Genomic DNA, 23,793 nt, shown 5'->3' on the forward strand with positions numbered 1-23,793 from the left:
AGTATAAATTAGATGATTAACTGTAACTTTAGCAAAATAAATCTAAAACTAGAAATAACATACTGAAAAATCTTTTGTATCTATGTTTGTATGTACATCTGTTTATCGCTTAGAATATGTATACTAGAGGCCTGATGTACAAAAATTCGTGCAAGAGTAGGCCTTCCCCCCCCCCCCCCCCCGCCCCCGCCCCCGCCCCCGCCCCCGGCCCCGGCTTCCCCTGGCACCTGGGACACAGGCTTTGCTTTGTTCCAGCCACCGGCAGACACCCAGGACCAGGGCGGCTTCCCTCCAGCCTGGGTCCCGCGCTTCGTCTGCAATGATGTCTGGAAGGACTTTCAGTCTATTTAGCATATTACCCTTTTATTGTTATAGATAAACCAACAGAAGTAACAGGCCACAATTGCTCCTTGTAGTGGGAATTTTTCAAATATAATTTAAGACATGTTAAACTTTGTTTTAGAAAGTCTTTATTCTGTATATCAAGCAACAGAGTTAGCAGTTCAGGAAGAGGTTATAAAAGTTGTTCTGCAGAGGTTTTTGGCTTCCGCACATCTGAGATTACACTATGTTTATTGCCAAGAAGTATGTGTGAAAATCCCCTAACCTGAGCCACATGATGGCGCTTTTAGCTCTGTCAGCATTAACCATTCTTTTCATGCCAATTTGATCTTTTAAATCACAATTTGATTCTGAACATATGTCCTTCTTAATTTTAACTCCTGATTTTTTTCTGTTACAATTCAAGAAATTTCCCTCTTTCAAAAATTTGTCAGAGCCTACAGTCAACCAAACAGAATTTATAAATACAACTATGCAACTACCTGAATGAATACACTGTCTCACAGCAACAAAACCATATGTGGTCTGTTTCTGGCTACCAAGTGGGTAAAAAGTCTCTAACATGAGAAGCATCATACTGCATCAGGAGCATTTTTGTCTCTGACGGGGCATCAGGAGACATTTTGTGAGAAGCACTACTTTTCTCCATGACATTAATATGCTCCACATATTTTTTCATACCTGAATAATAAAAATGAGGGCCTAGAAAACCTCTAAGGCCCTTTATGACTCCAAAGCCTTGATAGAAATATGGAGCTAGAATTCATAAATTTATCTACATGTTTCTATACATTTTTATTGTGACAGTGAAATTATGATATAAAACAATAAAAAATTTTGAGACACTATAGGTTTTAGTATTTTAGAATCTGGTGAATAAGTTTATATTTGCTTTCATAGTAATCTAAGAAAGACCAAACTCTGTCAAATTCAGTATTCTATTTCCAAGTGGTGTATAATATCATGGTGTTCCTGCAGATGTCAACTTCAAGTTGGACATAGAATAAAGCTCTCCTGGTTCCTCATAATTTAAAAACTTTGACCCAATCCTTTATCAGTCTTCATCTTCACAAACTGAAGTAACTTTTATTCTAAATTCTTAAATAAGAGAGACTTCCCTACAAGGACAAGATAGTATAAGTTTCTCTAGTCTTATGCTAATCATTTAAATTTTAATTATTTTTATAAAGGAGACATTTCCTTACTAGAAGACTTTCACTGTAGCAAGAGACTAAGTGAGAGCTGTAAAACATCAGAACTAAAGGGAACTAAGACCGCAAATGCAACTTTCTACTTTACAAATGAGGAAACTGAGGCTTAGTGTTGATAACAGACTTTGCTATAGTATAAGAAGAAACCCTAAGCTAGATGCAGCAAAGCAGTGCTCTTAAGACTGCAGATCAGGACTAACCAATTCAGTGCTACCAGCATTTTTAAAAAGCAACAGAGTACAAAATATCAGAGGCTTTTCATGTAGTGAAGATAAAGTATTGTTTCATAAAACTTTTGTTTCAGTTATATGTATGTGAGGAATCATAATGTAAAATGCGTTTATTATAGTAGTCAAAAGTTTTGGAAATCAGTGCAATAAAATATCAATTCTTTGAGTGGATTTTAAAATTTATTCTTATTTAAAAATTATTATTATTAAATAAGTACTCAATAAATAAATATTAATAAGATAACTATCATTAAAATTTGTGATTTATTATTTATTATGATAATTCAATTTTAAGCTAATAAAAAAATCTGCACTAAATACTAAATGCCACCATTTAAAAGAATTTTTCCTGCTTTAAAAGAAAATAGGTTCTGAATATTATAACCCTGTATCAATTTGAATAGACTTTCTTTAAAATATCACATTCCTGTTGAGCTTATTATATGTGCAATAGCTAGACAAACTCTTAAAATATTGAATTCTAGAATTCTGATCATTGGCACGTAAAAATATCACTCTCTGTGAAAACACAGTGACCTCTAGTGGACTCATTAAATAAACTGACATAATCCTTGCCCATAAGAATTTAGAAATCAAGGTAACTCTGATGCTTCTAGGTATAAAATACACTGATATGGTTATATACTAAAAAGCATTATACATGATTAAGGGCTATAGTTGCACTATGTACAATGTGACAGTGTATATTGGTTACTTACAATGTGACAATATAGATTTGTTACTTACAATCAAGTGGAATATGATGAAAGAATCCTGGCCTTGCTCAGAATCTATCAATAGCTTAAGAAATAAATACTCTTTCTGAGCTTATTTGATAGTGGTTGGATTAAATTACTTCTAAGGATCCTTTCTGCTCTTAAATTATGATCCTTTCTTTAATTTATTTTGTATACCAATGCCAGATTAAATTCGGTTCAAAAACATTTGATGGCTCCCCAGGACTTGAGGACATACCAAACTTAGCTTGGCCCCTTGTTATCTATCATTATCTTCTATTTTTTACCAAAACATAACCTTTTTTTCCAGTGAGCTAATGTCCTCACTATCTACTTCCAACATCCCAACCCACTCCTGCAACTTTATTTTCTCATATCTGCTTAGAGTTTCTTATTGTGCAATGTTTTATTCTCACTACTTACATAACAGGTCGCTATTATAGAATAAGTACAAATTTGTTTCACTCATGGGTATTTATTTGGCTATCCCAATAAAATTTAAATTTACAGGTTGGACTTTATACATGTGTGTAATCTGCCATGTACTAAGCACATACTACATATTTTGAATGTAAACTCAATTGATGCTTAGATTAGGGAAGCCAAGGCCATTTTCATGTTGCTATTTAATTTTTTAAATTTTTATTATTTCTTAAAATATATTTTTATTAATTTCAGAGAGGAAGGTAGAAGGGAGAGAGAGATAGAAACATAAATGATCAGAGAGAATTATTGATTGGCTGCCTCCTGCACCACTTTTTGGGGGTTGAACCACAACCTGGGTATGTGCCCTTGACCAAACCCGCTAGGGCCATTTTTCTTTTTTAGTGAGGTAAGGATGTATATATAGGTAAGGTAGAATTTCAAGAGCCACAAATAAGAAGTGACAGGGTTTCATATTTCAGAAAAAGTGGGCATACTGAACATACAATAGAATGGTAAGATTTTAGAAAAAGATTAGAGGGAAGAACTGTTTTAAATTAGCTAAAGGAAGTAACTATGACTATATTTGAAGAAAACAGATGACAGAAAAGGTGGTTTGGTAAATAGTTTTGAAGCAGATATGAAGATTGGCTAAATGAAAGGGCAAAATTTAAGTAGAGAGATATCTTTGGATGTAAGGGTAAAGACAATGTAAGGATACAGTGGTTTTAACAGTGGAGAATGGAATATATTGCTGATATAGGGCTAAGGAAGGTGATGGACAGCTCTGGTGATATAAATGCTAAGGAAGGAGATAAAGAGTAAAAGTTTAAAAGGTGCTCTCAGCTTCCCAGTCAACTTGGACAATGCTATAATCTTTTATCCTCCAAACAAGAAAGTCAGATGGCTGGTGTAAAACTGATTAACAGTTTAGTCTTCCTTATGTTTAATTCAATTAAAAAAGGCCATAGGGTAATTAATATATTTTACATATTCTAAACCACACGGGATGGATCATCAGGCAAAGGTGTCTGCCTACAAAGATACTGTCATCAATACAATTAGAGCTAACTGAACCTGCAGTATCATGGTATTACACCATTCATCAGGTAAGACCAAGAATTTTTTTTTTTTAAATATATTTTATTGATTTTTTTACAGAGAGGAAAGGAGAGGGATAGAAAGTTAGAAACATCAATGAGAGAGAAACATCGATCAGCTGCCTCTTGCACACCCCCTACTGGGGATGTGCCCACAACTAAGGTACATGCCCTTGACCGGAATCAAACCTGGGACCTTTCAGTCCACAGGACAATGCTCTATCCACTGAGCCAAACCGGTTAGGACTAGACCAAGAATTTTGTTTTGTTCTTTTTAGGTAAATATTTTTCATCAATTCGCATCTCAGTATATTTATGTCATTTACTCTATTTAGAAAAAATCCTAACTATTTTACCACAAATAACAATGCCTAGTGTTGTTATAATATTCGCCATCAAACATGAATTACTTAATATATTATCTCATTAAGCTTGTGTTTGGAATTTCTAGAAAATATAGTTTAATTATATAACAATAATTTTTGTTACTGATTTTTTATTTTATTATGCCATTTGTCCCTACAATAATAAATTTTATCTCAAATTCAGCAACTACTAAAACATTGTAAATGCTTAAACATTTCCCAAGAGGCAAAATCCCAGGAATGTCCATAAACCTTTTTGCTAAAAATGACTCTCAGTTGGGGTTCTTTAAATTTATAAAATATTATACTGATGTTTAATAAAGATTGACCAAATTAATAATCTGAACTTTTAAATCTTACAGCATAGTTTCCTAACAACAAACTGAGTTGAGTTAGATTCCAAAATCTAGTATCTTCTGAAAAAAGTTAAAATTCTTACTCCAGGACTACTATATTAATGGAAATATTGAAAGAAATAACTAGCGATAGCACCTTTCTATTCACTAGATGGGATGCTACCTGATTCATGAGTCACTGAATACATCCAATTATCTTTTAAAAAGAAAGAACGAACCAGTGTAGAAGGAAGCAAAGTTCAAATTTTGTGATTAAAGCTAAAACAACACACAAAACATTTGCTTGTATTAATTTTCTGATTTTAAGTGTAAAATCCTTAATAGTTATTCTTAAAATATAACAATTTCCCTACAATTAAAATGTATACAGTGGTAATATTCCAAAGAGACTTAGATCTATTTGCTATATACCTCAAAAAGCAGAAGGAAATTTTTAAAATATATGGACAAATGTATATACAATGATTTAAATTACCTTTCTTCTTCTCGAACCCATACTGGAGTTTTAGGAATTTGTGCTTCAAAAAACTTAGATGCTTTATAACAAAAATTGCTGCAAAAACACTGAAAAAAATGTAAACTAGTTAGTTTTTTTAATTGTGAAACACAGCATATGTACAGAAGAGAGTATAAAACATAAATATGTAGTTCAAAGAAAAAAATGAAAACCCATGAATCTACCACCCAAAATAAGAAATAAGGTAGAGTACCTTTGAAGGCCTCTATGTGCCCCTCTCTGATGGCACCACACTCCACATTCCCCAGAGGTAACCCGTATAAATTTTATTGCTCATTTCTTTGCTTTCTCTTAGTTGTGCTGCCTATCCATAATTCTATCCTATATACTAAGTATACCAGTTAATAATGCAGATTTTTTCCAATAGCTGGAGTTACACATGTGTTGATATATATGTGATTTGATATGTATGCTATTGTGTTGTATTAACAAGCTTCAAAACTTCATATGTCAAATTTGCTGAAGATGTTAATATCATAGATATTTTTACACTTAAAAATGTTGAATTTTGTGCCCCCCCAAAAAAGAATATTTGCGGGAAGTTTTAATTCATTACTTTACTTTGAAGAAAAGTGCTGCTGAATACTTTGGGAAGCTTATGGTGAACATGCTCCATCTCAAGATACTTGTGAACACTGACTTTAACACTTTAAAAGTGATGATTTCAAGGTGAAAGACAAAGACCATCCAGGTCAACCAAAAAAGCTTGAAGACCAACAATTACAAGCAGTATTGGATAAGGATGCGTGTCAAACTCAAAAACAACTTGCAGAAAGATTAAACATTGCTCAGCAAACAATTCCCAATCATTTACAAGCAATGGGAAAGATTTTAAAGGAAGGAAAATGGGTGCCACATCAACTGAATGAAAGACAAATGGAAAACCAAATAGTCATCAGTAAAATGTTGCTTCAACGGCATGAAAGAAAGTATTTTTTTGCCTCAAATTGTGACTGGTGATGAAAAGTGGATTTATTTTGAGAATCCCAAATCCCAAATGCACAAAATCATGGGATGTTCCAGGTCAACCATCAACGGAAAGAAGACAATGCTCTGTGTTTGGTGGAATCAGGAAGGTGTGATGCATTATGAGCTTCTAAAACTAGGTGAAACAGATAATACTGATAGCTACCAACAACAAATAATCAATTTGAACCATGCTTTGATCGTGAAACGACCAGAATGTTCCAGAAGACATAGCATAGTAATTTTGCTTCATGATGATGCACCATCACACACTTTAAAACCAGTTAGACACATTAAAAGATCTTGCCTGGGAAGTATTAACCCACCCGCTGTATTCACCAGACCTTGCTCCTTTAGATTACCACTTGTTCCGATCGATGGCACATGCACTTTCTGAGCAGCACTTCAAAATGTACATAGAAGTGGAAAACTGGGTCTCTGAATAGTTTGCCTCAGAACAAGAAAAAAATTCTATTGGGACGGTATCCACAAATTACCTGAAAGATGGGGAAATGTGTAGCTAGCGATGGACATTACTTTGAATAAAGCAGTTTTGATGTTTATCTTGAAATTATTGTGTTTTCTTTGATTATAAAATCCGCTATTATTAACTGGTACACCTAGTAATTAAAGGTTAATATGCAAATTGACTGAATGGCGGAATGGCCAGTCGCTATGATGCACACTAACCACAGTATTCAGACCTCCACGCAGGGGAGCAGGCCTAAGCCATCAGTCAGACAACCCCTGAGGGTTCCCAGACTGTGAGAGGGCACAGGCCAGGCTGAGAAATGTGTGTGTGTGTATATATATATGTATGTATGTGTGTATATATGTATGTGTGTGTGTGTGTGTGTGTACGCGTGTGTAAATATGTATATATATATGTATGTATGTATGTATTTTTATATATATACATACATACATATATACATATATATATTCTTATAAAAATCTATCAGTTTTCCCTACTTTTAAACTTTGCCTAAATGGAATCACATTGTTATATATTCTTATCATTTTTTAATGTGTTTTTATTGATTTCAGAGTGAGGAAGAGAGAGATAGAAACATCAATAATGAGAGAGAAACATTGATCAGCTGCCTCCTGTACACTCCTACTGGGGATCAAGCCTGCAACCCGGGCATGTGCCCTGACCAAGAACCAAATCGTGATCATCTAGTTCATGGGTCGATGTTCAACCACTTAGCCATACTGGCTGGACACATTCTTGCCATTTCTTATTCCACATTATATTTTGAGATTCTTTCGTGAAATTGTAGTTTATTCAGTTACACTATATGCAAGTACTCTACCCTTTATTGTTTATGACAATTGAGTTGTTTCTAATGTTTTTGCCATCAGTACAGTGTTATATAAACTTTTTTAAAACAAATTTTACAATTAAAAATGTAGTAAAATATGCCAAATTTACCATCTTAATCATTTTTTAAGTTACTTAATGTCACTGAATTATTAGTTCAGTGACATTAACTTTCTCACTGTTGTACAATCATTGCCACCTACCACTTGAACTCTTCATCTTGCAAAACTGAAACTCTTCATCCATTAAACAACTCCCCATTTCTGCCTCCTCTGACAACCACCATTCTACTCTCCCTCTATGAATTTAATTACTCTAGTTACCTCATATAATTTAATTACTCTACTCTCCCTCTATGAATTTAATTACTCTAGTTACCTCAAGTGAAATCAGGTATTTGTCCTTTTGTGCTGGACTGTTTCATTTAGCATGTCTTTAAATTACATCCATCCATGTTGTAGCATGTGTCAGAATTTCCTTTTTAACTTTTAAAGGGGGATAATATTCCATTTTATGCATATATAATATTTTGTTTATCCATCTAGGAACATTCATATACATAGCATGTCCCAAAATATGTATACACACTTTATCAACTGATGACTCAATTTTGAAAATGAAGTGTATTTTAATAAAGACTGGTTTTATAATTATTCAAAGTGTGTATATATTTTTTGGAGGACACCCTATATACTTGTGCACATGAGAAAGAATTTCCCCAGATATACACCAAAGAATAGAAAGACTTGGCCATAAGAGCATGAAAATTTGACTTTACCAGATAATGCCAAACAGTTTCTCAGAGGTTGTACCAATTTTTATTTTATCAGCAGGATACAGTTATTAATATTGTCAGATATTTATAATTGGTGGCAAGCTCAATCAGCCAATCAATATGTCTTTTTCACATCCCTGGTGGTCAGTGCACACCATAGCGACTGGTCATTCTGCCATTCGGTCAATTTGCATATTAGCCTTTTATTATATAGGATTCTCCCACATGTCTTTTTTTTCTAAATATATATTTTATTGATTTTTTAGAGAGGAAGGGAGAGAGAGAGAGCTAGAAACATCGATGAGATAGAAACATCGACCAGCTGCCTCCTGCACACCCCCTACTGGAGATATGCCCGCAACCAATGTACATGCCCTTAACCGGAATCGAACCTGGGACCTTTCAGTCCGCAGACCGACGCTCTATCCATTGAGCCAAACCGGTTTCAGCTCTCCCATATGTCTTGCCAAACGTTTGTCTTTTATACTTAGGTCCTTAATTAATCTAACAGGTCCTTAATTAATCTACGGTAACATTGAGATAAAGGTTGATTTTTATTTCTTACATAGGGTACCTAATTGTGCCAGTGCTATTTATTGAATAATCTATCCTTTCTTCAGCAATCTCTAATATTGCTGTTGTCATATATCACATGTCCAAAAAATATAAGCCTGTTTCTACTTCTCTATTCTGTTCCATGATTTACTTGCCTGAATTTATTCCAATAAGCACTTTTAACTTTTAAATGTTCAAAGATTAATTAAAGCATAAGCAAAGAGTTTTTTTTTTTAAACATCTTAATGAAAATCTATAAATGAAAAACTTTTAATGTGACTATTTTCTGAAAGGCAAAATTTTTAAACAGTTGTATGTGTGTTTTTTGTTCTCTTTTCTCTTTTTGTTAATCCTCACCTGAGGATATTTTTCCACTGATTTTTTAGAGAGAGAGGAAGGGGAGAGAGAGAGAAACATGGATGTGAAAAAGACATATTGATTGGCTGACTGAGCTTGCCACCAAGGTATAAATATCCTTGACCAGAATCAAATCCGGGACCCTTCAGTCAGCAGGCTGACACTCTATCCACTGAGCCAAACTAGCTAGGGCTAAACAATTGTTTTTAGAATCATTTAGTATAAGATTAAAAATTAAGTGCTAAATTGAAAATAAACTTTTAACTTACCTTTCTTTCAGTAATATCATAGACCTTATTGGTTTTGGTAGAAATTTTATATTTTTGTTTTGGTACCTAAAGAAAAAAAAGTATGGCTTACAGAAGAATTCAAGTAATAAATTTGAACTTATGTTACAAATTATCTATATATCATGTCATTCATTTATAACCTCAGTTTCTTGTTCTTTCTACAAAGCACTTCATTAAAGATAAAATTAAAGGTCTACTATATATTTTAAAATTACTTACAATTCCTAGCTTCTTGTGACATAAGGGATAACCACAGAGCTTGATAATAGAACGTTCATCCACAACATCACTGTAGTGAGCAGGTGTGATAAATTTCCCCTGTAATGAAATAAAAGGGGCATCCCCCAATCCCAGATTATTGAAAAAAGTTCATATCAGCTCTCTAGGCCCCATAAATCTCATCTGAAAGTACTGAGATAACAACACTACCTATCTCATAGGTTTGATGTTAGAATCGGAGGAAAATACAGAAAAAGAACTTAGAAGAGTGCTCAACATGTAGTAAGTATTCAAAAAAACGTTAGCATTATTTAAAAAGAACAAAAACATCTTTGTATATAGTTCATAAAATAAATCTGAGGTAGAAGGAAAAGATGGTGTTATAGTGAGTGTACCAAAGCAAAATACTGATAGTATATTTTATTTTAAAAATTATTATTATTAAAAAAATAAAGCACTTAAATAACAAGATATAAATTTACCTATTTTTAAAGCACAATGTAAAAAAAATAAAGTATAACAAAGGTCAAAGTGACTGCAAAACAAATTTTTGTGCAAAATCTTCCAGCTTCTGAAAAAACTGTACCAGAGAATGCTAAAGTGATAGTTATAAGCTAACACCAAATGTTTTCCATTGGTATCTTCCTCTTCAAATAATCTCTCACTTTAGAGATTTTTTAAGATGTTTTTCTGTATTAGCAGAGACTGAACAACTTTTTTTTTTTTAAAATACATTTTATTGAATTTTTACAGAGAGGAAGAGAGAGGAATAGAGAGTTAGAAACATCGATGAGAGAGAATAATCGATCAGCTGCCTCCTGCACACCACACACTGGGGATGTGCCCACAACCAAGGTACATGCCCTTGACCGGAATCGAACCTGGGACCTTCCAGTCCGCAGGCCGAAGCTCTATCCACTGAGCCAAACCGGTCTTGGAGAGACTGAACAACTTTTTATTGAGAGTACTATAAGGTACTTATTTCAAATGAAGCATTTCTAGTTTGTGTTTGTATTTAGAGTCATTATGGTACACAGATTTTGATGCAGTTACCTATATCAATTTAAATTTATCACATTTATATTCCTCTTATTTAGAAAAATCTATGAGCCACACTAAAAATTATATTTGCAATAGAAGCTCTAAGTTTTAATTTTCTATTTCTTTTTTATCTTAAGGATTATGAGGACATAATATAAATTTCCATTCACAAATTTAATGTAATAAAGCCATTAAAGAAAACAAGCAAACAAAAATGCAGATTATAATTTTCTTGTTAAGTGTTAAATCATAAAGGATCTATATTTGAGGTTTTAAAAAATCCAAATTAATGGAATTACATTAACAAATATAATTGGTTATTAAAATAGGACAATATACAGAACATGGAAAATGACATTGGGATCATTAGTGCAAAAGATGAAAATAAAATGAGAATAGCAGAGTGGTTAAAACAATTACTATTAAGGGTTGAAATATTTATGTTATTCTTCATTAGTGCATTTAAAGTCATTATAAAAGAAATACATGTTATTATTTTTAATGCAGGAATTATATAGCATGTTACCTGCACGTGGTGACTAAGAACAGATTTCAAGATTTCAATAATGCAAGTAAGTTTCACGTTGCACATATTTAAAGATTTTCTACTACAAAAATAATAATTTGTGAACACATACACACTCTATTAAGAATTCTTCTGTAATATTTTCTTCTAAAAGCTGTTCAACAATATGTAGAGCTTTTCTCTCAAACTCAATCTTCTTTCTCACAGTCTCTTCTAGTTCTGCTTTCCTAAAATTAAAAAAACATTATTTAAAATGTAACTTATTGTATTTATAAGTTTTACATAGCCAATTTTTTGTTTTAAAATACACTAAGAACTTACTATTTGCTACTTAAATTTATATTTTTAACTAGAGGCCCGGTGCATGAAATGCATGGGGGGGTATACCTCAGCTCAGCCTGCACCCTCTCCAATCTGGGACACCTTGATCTCCCCACTGGGATCGGGCCTAAACAGGCAGTCGGACATCCCTCTCATAATCCAGGACTGCTAGCTCCCAACAGCTCACCTGCCTGCCTTCCTAATTATTCCTTACCGCTTATGCCTGCCAGCCTGATCGATGCCTAACTGCTCCCCTGCTGGCCCAATTGCCCCTAACTGCCCTCCCCTACTGGCCTGGTTGCCCTCAACTGCCCTCCCCTGCAGGCCTGGTTGCCCCCAACTGTCCTCCCCTGCAGGCCTGGTGGCCCCCAACTGCCCTCCTCTGCCAACCCTGTCACCCCTAACTGCCCTCCTCTGCAGGCCTGATCACCCCCAAATACCCTACCTTGCAGGCCTGGTCCCTCCCATCTGGTTGTGGCCATCATGTGTCCACATGAGAGCAGACATCTTTGACTACACCCCCATGTGTGTTAGAGTGATGGTCAATTTGCATATTACTCTTATTAGATAGGATGTGGTTACTTTTGACTCAATACTTTTCAAAAAGGAAACAAGCTACTTGTCGTACTAGACACATAGGTCAGTCACAAAACAAGATTATTTGATTTCCAGAACCCAGAGTACAAAGAAGAACTCCAGAGATTCCTACAGAAAAGGAAATGAGGTGAAATCTTTTTGCCAGTTACAAGTTTATACTCTATTACTTTTGTGGGTAACTAAAAACGAAGGCTTTTCCTCTGAGATCTTTGTAAATAAGAAGAGATCAGAGAGGAAAAATATAATTTGGTTCTTCTTACAAGTAAAACTTTATTTGTGTCAAGTCTCAAAGGTCAACAGATGGCACAGTTTGACAAGAGAGAATCATATTTGCAAAGAAGTGTTTATTTACTTTTGTTGTAAGTTTTATTAAATGACTGTATTGATATAACTATGGGTTAAGGAAACAGCATCTTCCTAGAAAGGCTGGTCCTTGTCCTGGTACCAAAGGGGCTCTGTCAGCTTTTGCTTGCCCCACACATTATGAACATAAAGCATGGGTTATCAGATCAAACAATGGCCCCAGACAGTGGTTCTCAATCATGGCTCCATCTGATGAGATTTTTCAAAAAGATACTATGTCCAGGTCACACTGCAGGCTCATTAAATCAGAACCTCTGAGGGTGGGGTCTGGTTATTGGTGTTTTCTTAAAAGTGCTCCAAATAATCATAGTGTGTGACTGGATTGAAAATCACTGTCACAAGACCAAAGATACCAACTATCTTGGTGACGCATTTGGCTCCTTTCTAGCACTGGTTTCCACTTGCCTCTTAAACCAACCTTTGCTGACCTCCTGAATCTTGACTTGGCTCTTATATCTGGACATGGAATGTACTCATCTTTTTTCCCTACCTTCAAAATATTAGGTTCTAATTCCTTGCCTGGAACAATATGTTTTACAAAACAATTTGCAGGACTAGCACAGGATTGCTAACTAGAAACACATAGGACTTAAAATAAGAATAAATTTGCAACTAACACCTGTTCTCCCATCATTTTATAAAGGCCGTGTTTACATCAAAGAAGTATAAAAGACACAGATGCAGTTAAAAAGCAGTTCTTCATACTGACTATATTTATATTTAGCTTTATGAAAAACATTATTTTATTATTCTCATTTTGCTGCCTACCAATAAAAGCTATGTATGTCAGGTACTAAGATCAGTAAATAACCGGCATTAGGAATTGCTGATTTAAGCATCAACTATCTCAACCCACAATAATTTTTATTAACTGATAGATACTTACAGCGGCTTCCCATGGAGAGCTAAGTCTCACAGCTGCCCTCTGTCAGAAATATTGACAGGGAGTGTGGTATACAGCAGTGGTTTTTGGTCTCAACATTCCTTTACACTCTTAAAATTAATAGAACTTTTGCTTATGTAAATTATATCTGTTGAAACTTACCATATTAAAAGTGAGACAATTTTAAAGCATTTGTTAATAATATACTTGTTACATGTTAATATAAATATTTAAATATTTTTATTTCAGGGAGAGGGAGAGAAAGATAAAAACATCAATGAAGGGGAGAATAATTGATTGGCTTCCTCCTGCATGCCCACACTGGGGATGGAACCTGCAACCATGTGCCTCCACCAGGAATCAAACTGTGACCTCCTGGTTCATAAGTTGGCACACAACCACTGTGCCATGCTGGCCAGGCTATGTTAATATATTTTATATAATAAAACCATAATATACAAATTGACCAAATGGCAGACTAACGGATCACTATGACTTGCACTGACCACCAGGAGACACACGCTCAATGTAGGAGCTGCCCCCTGGTGGTCAGAGTGCCCCCACAGGGGGAGCACTGCTCATCCAGAAGCTGGGCTCATGGTTGGCGAGCACAGCAATGGCGGAGCCTCTCCCGCCTCTGCTGAAGGTGAGCAGCAAGGAGTGAGGGGTTCCGGACTGTGACAGCCCGGGACTGTGAGAGGGCACAGGCCGAGCTGAGGGGACCCCCCAACCTCAGTGCATGAATTTCATGCACTGGACCTCTAGTTTTTAAATAAAAAATTTAGTGTGAAAAGTGGAATTGTTTTATATTTTTGAAAACTTTATGGCTTAAAAGTATTCACATGGATCGAATGTGGATCTGCAGCCTCTGTGGCAGCTGTTGATCAGCCGTTGCATCTCTCTTTCTCTCCAGGCTTTCCCAGCAGCCTCACCTCTGTTTCTCTCCAGGTCTTTGTGGGGGCTGTTGATCAGGACCAGAGATGCTGACTGGCATAGAAACTGACCAATCAGAACCAAATCTGGGTGAACCATGAGGAGCCAATGGCTGCCTAGGAGGCAGAGCTTTTGATGCTGACTGGCATAGAAACCGACCAATCAAAACCAAATTGGCCAGCAAGGGAGGGCAGTTGAGGGTGAGATCAGGCAGGCAGAGAGGTTAGGAGCAATCAGGCAGGCAGTGGAAGCCAGCTGGGGGTGAGATAAGGCCGGCAGGGGAGAGCAGTTGGGGGTGAGATCAGGCCAGCAAAGGAGGGCTGTTGGGGGCAACCAGGCTGGCAGGGGAAGGCAGTTGGGGCAAGATTAGGCTGGCAGGGGAGAGCAGTTGGGAGAGAGATCAGGTTGGCAAGGGAGGGCAGTTGGGGGGCCTAAACTGGCAGTTAGACATCCCCCAAGGGGTCCCCGATTGGAAAGGTTGCAGGCTGGGCTGAAGGAACAGCCCCCTCCATGCACGAATTTCGTGCACTGGGGCCCTAGTAAATTTATAAAAGATCACTCCCCTCAACAACTATTTGGTTATCCCCGTGGCTTTTTCATTGTTTCATCGTCTTGAATGGTCTGTCAAAATACATTTCAGCTTGTCTATATTCTGCAAATTATAGTGCTCAAAATAAGACAACCTCCTTAGGTTTGTGATCAGATCAGTGTTAAAGACAGTTTCGATATTTCTTAAAACAAAGACAGTATAATCATGCTACGCTATGACAAAATGCAGGTATCCCTCATTTTACAACGCTTTATTGCACTTGACAGATGTTGCATTTTCAAGACCTTCACTAGCAAAAAAAAAAAAAAAAATTATGACTTGCTTTAATGCGGTGGTCTGGAACTGAACCTGCATTATTCATGTACTGAGATATGCCTGTACTCATAAAAGCAAATCTCAAATCCATCCAATTTCTCCATCCTAGATGATCTCCATTCTAGATGATCACCATCCTTAAAACTTTTAAAATTTAAATTTTATCACTTTATTGAAGTTTTCTCATTTGCACATAGAAAATCTAAATTGCTCACATAACCTACCAGGTACCGAATGAATGGAATCCTGCCTTTCTAACCTTTTCCCTATGCTCCGTTCTTGCCTTGCTCAGAATGCTGCACACCACCCGGAACCTCTCCCCTTTCTTTATGTGACCAAACCTTTTCTTGTCACACACACGGCATCTCTGGCTGAAGGTCTCTCCCCTCACTACTCTGTCTAGTTAATGCCTACTTAGCCTTCAGGACTCAGATTATTTACTTTCTGAGAAAGCCTCCCCTGAAAACCCACCACCCTCTCTGCCAACCTCCAGCTAAATTAGATTCCAGTTACGAGTTCCTACTACTTTATAGCGCTTATCACAATTTGTAATTATGTATTTCTTTGTGATAATTTAATTGGTATGTCTCTGATCCACTAGGTAGGAGCTGTGTCTATTCTATTCAAAATTATGTCCCCAGGACCTAATAAGTCTGGCATATCTTACACTAAGTAACTTGAAAAAAATTAGTAAATTAAGGTCAAAGCCAACACTTCATAAAATACCACAGATATGTATTTTTAAATTCATACTCACAGACTATTACTATTCTAGAAAACTTTTGTGACAAGAGATAAAGCCAAGAGACAGGACAGGAGAACTTTCTGCTGAAAATATGCACCTTTCATTAGAAGTCTAAAAGTGTCTGATTTTGGTTTTCTTAAAGCATGGAGCAGGGGGTTGTAATAGTCTATGTGAGAATTTATAATGCTCCCCAGATCTACCCTTCTCATAATAATTTTCTTTTAAGGTAGCATCCATTACTGTTTTTAATAATGGTTCAACTAATAGGAGATAGTCAAGTGAATACAGTAGTTCTCATACCTTTTAGAAGCATCTTCTTGTTTCAAGGTACTCCTCTGTTTAGCACCTAAAATTAAAACAAAAACAAACAAGAAACAGTAGGTTTCGTTCTACCCAAATACATTAGATTACAGGACAGATTCTTGCCCAAATAAAATACCATCTTTTCCTCCTTTCCACATATTCCATTTCCAATCCTGTGCGTAAATCAAGTGAAATGGAAAGGGAATCCAATTCGAATTTGTTAATTCCTCCAGAACTGTTTCTGGTTAACATGCATCTTTTTCGGGGTTGAATTTCCTCTTGTAACATAGTTGCAGTTATGCACTCCTGAGAATCTGGGATATGGGTACTTTTTAAGGGGTACCCTCTCTCCGTCCCCCAAATAATTCACTCCCCTAAGAGGAGAGGAGGCTCTCTGGTACCCCAGGGGAGCGGGGCCCCAAAGCAGCAGTGCGAATGGAAGGAGGACCCGGGCCAGGCTCCAGGGCGGCTGCCCAGCCTGGCCACCCCAGCTCTAGGCCCCCGGGGCCTCCACCGCCCTTTCCTCAGAGCCCAGGGCACAGCCCAGAACGCCAGGGTGAGGAGCTGGGCTTCTTTCCCGGGAGGCGCGAGGCAGCGGTGGGCGCTCCGGCCTTCTCCAGCCTTGGGAGCCTTTCCAGTCTGGAACTCAGGAGGGGCAGGCTCTCGGGGTCCGACTGGGGAGAGGCCCGCCTGGAGCCTACCTGCGGTCTTTCGCGAGGCGCGATGGGCCCGGGCCTGGACGCCGGCGGGGGACTCAGCCATGGGGCGCGCCGTCAGACGCTCGGGACGACCCGGCGTCTCTCTCCGAAGCCCCGCCCCCTGTCGTAGCGCGGGGCGGGGCTAGGGGCGGGTCAATGGGCGGGGCGGGCCAGTGGGCGGGGACCTGGGGCGGAACGGGGGCGGGCCAATGGGCGGAACGAGGGCGGGCCAGTGGGCGGGCCCAGGGGCGGGGCCCAGAGCGGCTGCGCGGCCGGAGGAGGTGGAGGAAGACGTAGAAGCGTGAGGCCCGGCTGGTAAGTGGGCGCTGACGGTGGTCCTCGGCTGCCGGGGCCCGCGGCAGACCTTGAGGCGCGGGGATGTGGCGCGACGGGCGGATTAGGCCCGGCGAAGTGGTGGGGCCGGAACGCCGAGGCCATGGACAATCGGGAGAAATGGCTTCCCTTGGATGTCGCCCGCACGCGCGCTGGGCTTTAGCCGCCCCGCTGCGGGGCCGGGGCCGGGCTTCCACGCCCGGGGAAGAATGGGCTGCGGGAATGGGACGGGGTTCCCCTGGGTTCACGGGCTGGGTTAGTCAGTTTGGGGACCGCATCTCCCAAGGAAAATGCCCCGATCGCTTGGCGTGGGGGGCATCTGAACTTTCCCCACCGCTAGGTGAGTTGTATGGACTTCAGTTTTTGTCAAGTGGGGACATTACAATATAAAAAACTCCCTATTGATTAGGAGTGATCTCAAGCCCAACTTTTGGAAGTAGTTTCAGAAATGAAATACTTTGCATTTTTAATGCACTTTGTATAATCTATATTTGCGATCCTTTTGGTAGTGCTCCAGATTATTTTTTTTTGTTCCAGTAGAACTTACTCTCAGCAAAACCATGCTTTTAAGAAAACCTAAAAGATGCATCAGGAGGTTTAAAAAAAAAAAAAAGATTTTTATTATCTTAGGCTAACGTATAACTAACTCTCAACAAAAGCATTTTAGCTTGGCCGAGACCGGTTTGACTCAGTGGATAGAGCGTTGGCCTGCGGACTGAAAGGGCCCAGGTTCGATTCTGGTCAAAGGGCATGTGCCTTGGTTGCGGGCACATCCCCGGTAGGCGGTGTGCAAGAGGCAGCTGATTGGTGACTCTCTCTCATCGATGTTTCTAACTCTCTTTCCCTCTCTTCCTCTCTGTAAAAAAATCAATGAAATATATTTTTTTTTAAAAAGCATTTTAGCTTGAAAACTTTTTTTCTTCATTGTACTTACTAATAATTTATCAGAATGAAATATAACATTAATACTTCAATGTAATATCTGTGGTAGTTAACAGTGTGCTTTCTATTGATAGATTTTAGCATCAGAACTAGGAAAAATAACAAGGAATGGCTGTGGAAGAACTTCAATCCATAATAAAGAGATGTGTAAGTAATTTCTTCTTTTTTTTCTTTTTGTAAAGTTAAATGCCTTCCAAAATACTATGGGAAGGGCACAGGTTATTTTTAATTACACTTTCTGTCATTCATATTGTTTATCTTCTTTAATCCTTGCTTATTTTGACCTATGGAAAAGCATGAGGACAAAAAGGCAGATTGGATTATTTGTCCACATGACATACTCCTCTAAATAACCTTTAAAATATTTAATACTGGTCCTTACAGATTTCTTTGACACAGAGGATTTCAAAATCATTCGTTAAAGTGTTTATTAGGCCGAAACCGGTTTGGCTCAGTGGATAGAGCATCGGTCTGCGGACTGAAAGGTCCCAGGTTCGATTCCGGTCAAGGGCATGTACATTGGTTGCAGGCACATCCCTGGTAGGGGTTGTGCAGGAGGCAGCTGGTCGATGTTTCCCTCTCATCGACGTTCCTCGCTTTCTATCCCTCTTCCTTCCTCTCTGTGGAAAATCAATAAAATATATTTTTAAAATAAATAAATAAATAAAGTATTTATTAGGCTAATCAGAATTTTCATATATGTGTTTATGTGCAACTTACCTAGAATTTTTAGAGATAAAATAAATCAAGTAGTTATTGCATTTTTATTTGCCTAAACACGTTTGGTTTTGTTTATTTTGTTTTTGCCAGCAAATCTTAGAAGAGCAAGACTTCAAGGAAGAAGATTTTGGCCTATTTCAGTTAGCAGGCCAAAGATGCATAGATGAAGGGCACATAGACCAGCTATTAGAAGTTATTCAAAATGAAAAGAATAAGGTAAGTATGATCTTTGTGTGTAGTTTTCAGTCTTTTACTAGGAAGGGAATAGTCACATGATATTGTTATTCATCCATTCATTTATTCATCAAACATTTAAAAATCAACTTAAGGCCGAAACTGGTTTGGCTCAGTGGATAGAGCGTCAGCCTGTGGACTGAAGGGTCCCAGGTTTGATTCCGGTCAGGGGCATGTACCTTGGTTGCGGGCATATCCCCAATGGGGGGTGAGCAGGAGGCAGCTGTTTGGTGTTTTTTTTCTCATCGATGTTTCTGACTATACCTCTCTCTTCCTCTCTATAAAAAATCAATAAAAAATGAAAAATCAACTTAAGCCCAGCTGGCATGGTTCACTGCTTAAGCATCGACCTATGAACCAGGAGGTCATGGCTTGATTCCCAGTCAGGGCACATGCCCGGGTCCAGGTACTTGCCTGGGTTGCGGGCTCAATCCCCAGTGAGGGGCTTGCAGGAAGCAGCTGACCAATGATTCTCTCTTATCATTGATGTTTCTATCTCTCTCTCCATCTCCATTTCCCTCTGAAATAAAAAAAATGTTAAAAAATAAAAATCAACTTAAATTTTCATAGTAGAAAGCTGGGAAAACAAAAAAGAATTAGGACTATTAGTGTATTTTAAGATACTTATAGTCTGGTGGAAGAGATAAACATGTAAACAACCAAAGAAAAACTGGAATAAGTGCTATAGTTAAAGTATAATTAAAGTACTTTAGAAGAGCAGGGATTAATCCTGGTTAAGCACCAAAAGTGGCATTTGGATCATTAATTTACTTTGAGAAATATAAATATCAGGAAGGCTAGAAATTCATTTTTGGTGATTAGCACATTCTTTTTAGCCAGTTATACATAGAAAACCAAATATCAAGTAATTTAGTTTTGACATGAGGAGAGTTGGAGCGTTGGATAACCTAACTGACCAATATCATCCAGCTACAGTTATCTGAGAAGTCCTTTCCCCACAATGGAAAAGTATCTTTTTGGGATCAGAAACAACTTTTTTTCAGACAGTTTTGGCAACACTGCCAAATATTGTGTCTTTGGACTTCTCTTACACAAGGGAAGACTATCTTCTTTCCAGGAACACACTTTTTTTTTTCTTTTTTTTCCAGTTATAGTGCTTTTATTTGTACAGAAGTTTTCTTTGTTGCCATCACAATCTAGTCATGCTGACCTGTGATTATATCCAGGGCACCTTAATTGTGTTTAGGGAAAAAAATTAGGACATTTTATTTAAAACATTTGTTTGTATTTAAATATATTTTTATTGATTTCAGAAAGGAAGGGAAAGGGGGAGAGAGATAGAAACATCAATAATGAGAAGCACTGATTGGCTGCCTCCTGCATCCCCCCCGCTGGGGATCAGATCCCGGAACCTTCAGTCCAAAGGCAGAGGTTCTGTCCACTGAGCCAAACCAGCTAGGTTTGGTACTTTATGTGTTTACAGTTCCTTTATAGCCCCAAATAAAGTAAATGTAATGTTTTCTTTAACTCCTCGAGGATAACCTTTGAGAGTACCTTACTTTTAGCTAATAATAATAAAATTAATAATAGCTAATTTTTATTATTTGCTATGTGCCCAACGATGTCTTAAGTGCTTTATATCTGTTCATTTAGCCTCTCCAGAATCCCATAATATACTACTATTAAATTCATCTAATCTAATACTAGAGGAATATGCAAATTTGTCCATTACAGTGTCATGCCACAACTGAATCAGCAGACTGCGTCCCCGCCCTCTGCTCAGGCAGCTGTGAGGCCTGGGGCAGAATAGGATCCAATAGGAGGGGATAAGAAAGGAGAGGGAGAGGAGGCAGGCCTGCATGCCGACAGGCCGAGAGGAGAAACGGAAAAACAGAAAGGGAACAAGAAAAAGACTCAGGAATGGAAAAGGGAAGGAAACCGCATGCAGAAGGTGGTGACTGCGGGGTTGGGGGCGCAGGGGGGAAGATGAAAGGGGGAGGGCAGAGCAGGTGCACCCTGCAAGGGGCAAGGCGCAGGTGGCGCCGAGTGGGGGGGCCCACCCAGACGTGAGGAGGCACCCGTGGGTCCGGGACAGAGCGGAGGGTGCTCCAAGGCCTTCGCCACAGCAACGCCCGGGCTGCCTGGGACGGGAAGGACAGCGGCGGGCGGCCGCGGAGGGGGTGCGTCCAACACCTGGTCAGGACTGAGCCCTGGGATGGGGGTTAACACCCCCCACCCCTCCCCTGCCGAATGGAAGCTTGAAGAAGGGAAGGAGGGAAGGACTTTATAAAGGAGTCAGTAGAGAGCAGAGTTAAAGAAGGAAAGAGGCTGTGTGAGTGAACTGTAGGAGCTATAATGAAAATCAAGTATAGTTGTGTACTGGGGACAGATTTTAGAAGTAGGAGTCAGAAAAGAAAAAAGATAAGTGATAGTGAATAACTAGGCAGGTAGATCAATATTAAAGAAGTAAGTAGAGAAGGATGTACATGAGAGAAAGAGGGAGGAAGAAAATAAAGGAGAGCTGATAGAGCTTAAAAGGAGAATGGGAAGAAGGAGGAAATGGGGGAGGGAGCAAAGCAGGGAGGAAGTAAAGAAAAAAATTAAGGTGGGAAGGAAGGAAAAGGGGAGGGAAAGAAAGGGTAAAGATAAAGGAAAAAAAAAGAATGTGGGGAGGGAGAGAGGGTAGGAGAAAGATAGGAAGAAGAATGATGGAACAGAAGTATGATATAAGAAGGAGCCGAAGCCGGTTTGGCTCAGTGGTAGAGCGGTGGTCTGCGGATTGAAAGGTCCAGGGTTCGATTCCGGTCAAGGGCATGTACCTTGGTTGCGGGCACATCCCTGGTGGGGGGTGTGCAGGAGGCAGCTGGTCGATGTTTCTCTCATCGATGTTTCTATCTCTCTATCTCTCTCCCTTTCTCTCTGTTAAAAATCAATAAAATATATTTTTTTAAAAAGTATGAAATAAGGAAAGAAGTTTATAAATGATGAGTTGGTAGGAAAAAGTGTTACATAAAGGAGAGAGAAAAAATGTGTGATAGGCAGAAGCCAATAAGGAAGTCAAATACAATTGTGTGTGAAAGGGATAAGATTAAAAAATAATAATAATTAAAAAAAAAAAAAGTAGAGGCAACCAGGCTGGCAGAGGAGGTCAGTTAGGGGGATCAGGCAGGCAGGCAAAGTGGTTAGGGCAGGCAGACAGGTGAGTGTTAGGAGCCAGAGACCCTGGATTGTGAGGGTGATCCCAGATTGGAGAGGGTGCAGGATGGGCTGAGGGAGGGACATCCCCCCTACCCCCTCCCATGCAGAATTTCGTGTACCAGGCCTTCAGTTTTGTAGATAAGGAAACAGTCGCTGAAAGGTAAGTGACTTGCCCCCAAATACAGGACTTAGACCTATGTAGCCTGGTTTCAGAACTCCTAACCACTCTGTTCTGCCTCCTTGCAAAGAAGTTTTCGAGTACACCAGAAGGGATTCATTGATTGTGGGGGTGAGAGAGAATGAGGCATCAAAGATGGCTGGGTTTCTAGCCTCTGAGAGGATAATATATCCCAAATAGAAAAAGGCAACCTGAGAGGGGAAAGTTTCCTGAAGGAAAACAAGTGAGATTACTTTAGAAATGTTGAGTTTAAGCTGTAGCAGGCAATTGAAAAATAGTTTCGAGGTCAGGAGAAAAATAGATTAAGATGTAGATTTGTGCATGACTATTAAGAGACTAGAGGCCGGGTGCACAAAATTTGTGCACTCTGTGGGGGGGTGCCTCAGCCCAGCCTGCACCCTCCTGCAGTCCGGGAGCCCTCAGGGAATGTACGACTGACGGCTTTGCATTGCCCGGAGGTGGGAGAGGCTCCCACCACCAACACTGTGCTCACCAGCCTTGAGCCCAGCTTCTGGCTGAGTGGCACTCCCCCTGTGGGAGTGCACTGACCACCAGGGGGCAGCTCCTGTGTTGAGCATCTCCTCCCTGGTGGTCAGTGCACATCATAGCAACTGGTCGTTTTGCCATTCGGTCGATTTGCATGTTAGCTTTCCATTATATAGGATTAGGTGTCTCTGATAGATTTAAGCATAATGAGGTTTATTTAATCTTAATAGCTTTAAAATCACCTTTGTAATGTGTAGTCTGCTAAGTTCAAAGGTTCAGATTTTGATGAGACGGTGTTTAAAACTGACTGCAGTTTGCCCTGGCCTGTGTGGCTTGGTTGGTTGGGCATTGTCCCTTGCATCAGGAAGGGTTACTGATTCCATTCCTGGTCAGGGCACGGGTTGCGGGCTATATGCCCAACTGGGGGTATGCAGGAGGCAGTAGATTAGTGTTTCTCTCCCTCTCCCTCTCCCTTCCTCTTTAAAAAAAAAATCAAAAAACAACAATAACAACAAAAAAAACCCGGCCCATGTGACCTATGACCTATGAACCAGGAGGTCATGGTCTGATTCCCCATCAGGGCATATGCCCGGGTTGCGGGCTCAGTCTCCAGTAGGGGGCATGCAGGAGGCAACTGATCAGTGATTCTCATCATTGATATTTCTATCTATCCTCCCTTCCTCTATGAAATCAAATAAA

General features: G+C 38.9%; 2 protein-coding genes across 3 annotated transcripts in view; one reads left to right on the top strand and one right to left on the bottom strand.

The window, feature by feature from the left end:
- Positions 1-17,164, bottom strand: part of RPAP2 (RNA polymerase II associated protein 2) — a 91,700-nt gene extending 74,536 nt beyond the window's left edge. Inside the window, exons 1-6 of the mRNA XM_084873419.1 lie at positions 17,046-17,164; positions 16,342-16,387; positions 11,447-11,561; positions 9,768-9,866; positions 9,528-9,593; positions 5,240-5,328 (exon numbers count right to left, since the gene is read on the bottom strand). Coding sequence (XP_084729545.1) covers positions 5,240-5,328; positions 9,528-9,593; positions 9,768-9,866; positions 11,447-11,561; positions 16,342-16,387; positions 17,046-17,106 — 476 coding nt within the window. The 5' untranslated portion in view covers positions 17,107-17,164. The remainder of the gene's footprint in view (positions 1-5,239; positions 5,329-9,527; positions 9,594-9,767; positions 9,867-11,446; positions 11,562-16,341; positions 16,388-17,045) is intronic.
- Positions 17,165-17,275: 111 nt separating this feature from the next.
- The window catches only part of GLMN (glomulin, FKBP associated protein), a 48,856-nt gene continuing 42,338 nt past the window's right edge, over positions 17,276-23,793 (top strand). For both annotated transcript variants that reach the window (XM_084873420.1, XM_084873421.1), the window contains exons 1-3: positions 17,276-17,357; positions 18,392-18,464; positions 19,128-19,253. In XM_084873420.1, the coding sequence (XP_084729546.1) occupies positions 18,426-18,464; positions 19,128-19,253 (165 nt within the window). In that variant the 5' untranslated portion in view covers positions 17,276-17,357; positions 18,392-18,425. The remainder of the gene's footprint in view (positions 17,358-18,391; positions 18,465-19,127; positions 19,254-23,793) is intronic.

This window comes from Pipistrellus hanaki (assembly GCF_964339955.1).
Source record: "Pipistrellus hanaki genome assembly, chromosome: 2".
Classification (NCBI taxonomy): Eukaryota; Metazoa; Chordata; class Mammalia; order Chiroptera; family Vespertilionidae; genus Pipistrellus; species Pipistrellus hanaki.